This window comes from Carex rostrata, chromosome 21 (assembly GCF_964058835.1).
Source record: "Carex rostrata chromosome 21, lpCarRost1.2, whole genome shotgun sequence".
Taxonomy (NCBI): Eukaryota; Viridiplantae; Streptophyta; class Magnoliopsida; order Poales; family Cyperaceae; genus Carex; species Carex rostrata.
Window position 1 is genome coordinate 5,547,907 of NC_135938.1, and position 3,767 is coordinate 5,551,673.

General features: G+C 39.3%; 1 protein-coding gene across 1 annotated transcript; it reads right to left on the reverse strand.

Moving 5' to 3' along the window:
* Nucleotides 1–915: 915 nt before the first annotated feature.
* On the reverse strand, nt 916–2,861 carry LOC144573546 (uncharacterized). Its single transcript, XM_078323331.1, has 2 exons — nt 2,577–2,861; nt 916–1,609 (listed from the first exon to the last, which is right to left on the reverse strand). Exons 1-2 carry the CDS (start codon nt 2,685–2,687, stop codon nt 1,346–1,348), a joined length of 375 nt encoding a protein of 124 aa, XP_078179457.1. The 5' UTR covers nt 2,688–2,861; the 3' UTR covers nt 916–1,345.
* Nucleotides 2,862–3,767: the final 906 nt, after the last annotated feature.

Below are 3,767 nucleotides of genomic sequence, written 5' to 3' on the forward strand. Positions count from 1 at the left end.
CTCTCTCTCTATATATATATAGATGGGCTATGGTGCATTGCAATGCATGGAGGGATTTGTGCATTGGACCATAAATCTAAAATTCAAAATCCAAATTACCGATCCAAACCGTTCATCTTGTTCTCCATATTAATATGTGCTTGGAGACCAAATTTTACATTTTTCTGGATTTTTTTTTACTATTTATTAAGTATTTTACAAAATTGTTGATCCAACGGTGGCTTAACAAAACAGTAAAATCAGCAGCCACCGTTAGATCAATAATTTTGTAAAATACTTAATAAATAGTAAAAAAATTTAGAAAAATGTAAAATTTGGTCTCCAAGCACATATTAATATGGAGAACAAGATGAACGGTTTGGATCGGCCATTTGAATTTTGAATTTTAGATTTATGGTCCAATGCACAAACCCCTCCATGCATTGCAATGCACCATAGCCCATCTCTATCTCTCTCTCTCTCTCTCTCTCTCTCTCTCTCTCTCTCTATATATATATATATATATTTATATATTTACTACAAATAAAAGTCAATTTTATTATATTTGTAACATTTTGATCTAAACTATATAGAAAATCACATATACATACATAAATTTTGAAAATAAATAGAAATCAATTGAGCTCCTTTGATCTTACTACCTCCACCACTGCTGCTGTTTTATAATATATAACCGAGCTTACGTAAGTACTATCAAAGTTTACTTCAGCTGGTAAAAAAATATTTTTTATGACAACAATGTTTTCTAGTTTTAAATAAATGTATTGAGGCGCGCGGATGGAACTTAAATGAAAAATAAATGTTACAGGGATATAAAAGTGAAAGGTAGGAAATTCCTTGTGTTATGTTCTTCATAAATTACCTTTCACTTGGTGTAATTAAAATAAATACAATGATACTTCCATCGCGCTAAGATCGTATGGTCTCGACTTTATTTGAAACAAACCCATCTTATTTCTCAAAAAATTACACTCCAGTAATTAGTAATAGGTGAAAGGAACTATACATCCTGCCAAAAGAAGCCACTTATCTTATCTTGGGTGCCTCTTCCGGCAGCTTTTATTATCCACCAGGGACTTTCTACTATTATTCTGTCCCTAGTTATAGCAAACATATAAATAATATGGCCAAAAAAGAATATCCATGTGCCAGTCAGTCTATATCCTCTGAAATTATTCGAATTTGCAATAGATGCAATTTTGAATTGGCCTGATATTTAGCTTCCTTTCTACGATGATTAGTGTGTTGATTTTCTGCTCTCCAAAAAATTGCACATATCTGCACTTGACGAACCAACAGAGGATACAAACTCCCACTGACTTATAATAACAGATTATTGTTAGTGTCAGCTGAGCGATACGGACTTCTCCCTCTGCCCTGCAATGCTGGAATTATTGGCGACTGCTACTCTCTTTTTCTCTTGGTGGTGCGGCTGGTGCCTCTTCTGAGAATTGGCATTGTTTGAACCGGATCGACCCGCTCTGTGCTTCCTTCTAGGCGCTGTGAAGCGTGGGATGAAGACACCTGTCCCCTTGCTCTCTCTAGTGTATGCCACCTCATAGTATGTGCACGGTAGTGGGACCATGGCTTGGGGCACATGGTGCATTCCCTGTTTTTCAAGTTTCAACACAGTACCAATAACTGTTAATGATCTGTGTTCTTTAACATGTACAGTACACACGGATTTTTTAATGCGCCAGGTACTAGCTAGCTGTTTAAAGGTAAGGTAAACTTTTTTCCATTGAATATGTTTTTTTTCTTTTGATGTGAAAAAAATGTTTTTTTTAAAATAAAGTTGCTAGATGGCAAATTGGCAAATGGCAAGTCGTGTGTGAACAGTGTGATAATTGGACCACATGTTGTGGTGCAATGAGAATGGTTCTTTTACTGTACCAAGTGCCTAGGTGCCAGATCTGCATGCTTGGTCATTTAGGGTGTGCTCCAGACGAGTGGAACCGAGGGGAGGGGAAGGGAGAAACACGGGCGGGGGGAGATTTCACTAAGCCCGTGAATTCACCCTGCTCCAGAAGAGGTGAAATGAAAAGGGAGCGGAGGAGAACGCTACAGTGCGGAGGGGAAAGCTCTTTGAAATTTTAATGAAATCCGTCACCTCCAAATCGGGGTGGAGACGAGGTGAAATGACTGGGTTCTCTTCCCTTCCCTTTCCATTAATGACAGTTCTTGTTTTTGTGGAGCACACTCTTATGGCAAAACTTTTGTGCTGGAACCTCCTCAGAATGTATATGGAAAATCAATTCAAATCTTCTCATGTGAAATGTAATTAAAGTGAGTTTAGTGATTAAGTTGCCTGAGTTTATTGATATCTTTTTTAAGATTGTTCATTTTCAAAATTGAAGCTAAACGGTGCATATTTCATAAGGGTGGAAAATTCAAATTTCAAGTTAAAACGTTCTATAGGCATCATTCTGTTTTAAACTTCATCAAACCTTATACTCCCTAGAAACCATTTCAACTATCTGTTAATTAAAAATAAAGCAAAGAAAAAGAACAAAAATGATTTTTTGGATCAAAGATCAGAATAGAAAATGATCAGTAATTGCTAATAGGTAAAAAACCTGAACAGGAAGAGGCTGGCATTGCAAGGGGAACTCCTCTTCTTCATCCATTATTAGCAGAGCAATCTGCTCGCTCAATTCGGCAAAGAACAGATCATCCTCAACCTCCATCTCAAATGAAATGATCACTGTTCAATCCTGCTGTTGCTTTCTCAGATATATCTTCTCTATCTCCTCGAATTTCAAATCTGATACGATTGATAAGAGACACAAGATAATTTATTAAGTGAGGTGTTAATTAGCTAGATCTGAAATCCACCTACTTCCATTTGCATGTTCGCTCTCCCTTTTCCTGTTTCCTGGGGTGAGCTACTCTTTTATAGCAAGGAGAGAGAGCAATAGGGGGGGGGGGGGGGGGGGGGGGGGGGGCGAGGGGATGAGAAGATAGGCTGGATTCCTTGTGGGTGGGCCCACGGCAGTTTGCCAATCACCTCCTTTCGGCCCCATAGTCCATAGAAAACACTTGTGGCAGACAGAAACAGTGGGTTTTGTATGTAATAAAAAAAATTACATAAACGGTGGTAATATATATATTTATTTATTTATTTTAATGTGGAAGTGCATGTTATCCAGTTGAGAATTGAAGTGGAGGTGAACAGGATGAGGAGTCACCGGTGAAAAGTTGGCCAGCGAGACGGAGGAATCTCGGATTGGCAGGACCACAACCGCTGTCCACGTGGCGTCCAGAGTGGAAGTTTTTCCCTTTATTTTAATTTTTTTTTTAAATTGCTTTGATTTGGGAGTTCGTTCGTTCCTATCCGTGTTGAACGCATTGTGGGGCCAGTGCCCAGTGGTAACAGTGGACATGGTTTGCCTGCCTCCACGTCAACTACTCCTTACTAGAGGCCCAGAGGAGTGCGTATCCTCTGAGATATCTCATATTTTGCATGACCGACGTGTCCGGTGCCTATTCGGGATGACGTGGGGGCCAGTATTATTTTAGCTTTGAGATTCTCGCAGAACGTATTGCAACGGTTGAGATTTCCAAAAAGTCAGGCAAAATATGAGATATCTCAGAGGATGTGAATTCGGCCCAGAGACACTCCAGCTCATCAGTCTGATTCCTCTCTGTTACGTTTCCATGTGGCAAAAATGTGTGGCGAGTCACTCACACGAAGCTGGTGGGAGTGTTTTTGGACTGGGCCCGAATGTCAGTTACTTGTCACAGGGGCAAGAAAGGAGGTATATTGT

Bases quoted from the DNA above. Each gene is read 5' to 3' on its own strand.
- LOC144573546 (XM_078323331.1), bottom strand. From the start codon at position 2,687: ATGGAGGTTGAGGATGATCTGTTCTTTGCCGAATTGAGCGAGCAGATT. The intron at 1,610-2,576 runs GTTTTTTACCTA...CTTGAAAAACAG, and splicing joins GCCAGCCTCTTCCTGTTCAG to GGAATGCACCATGTGCCCCA.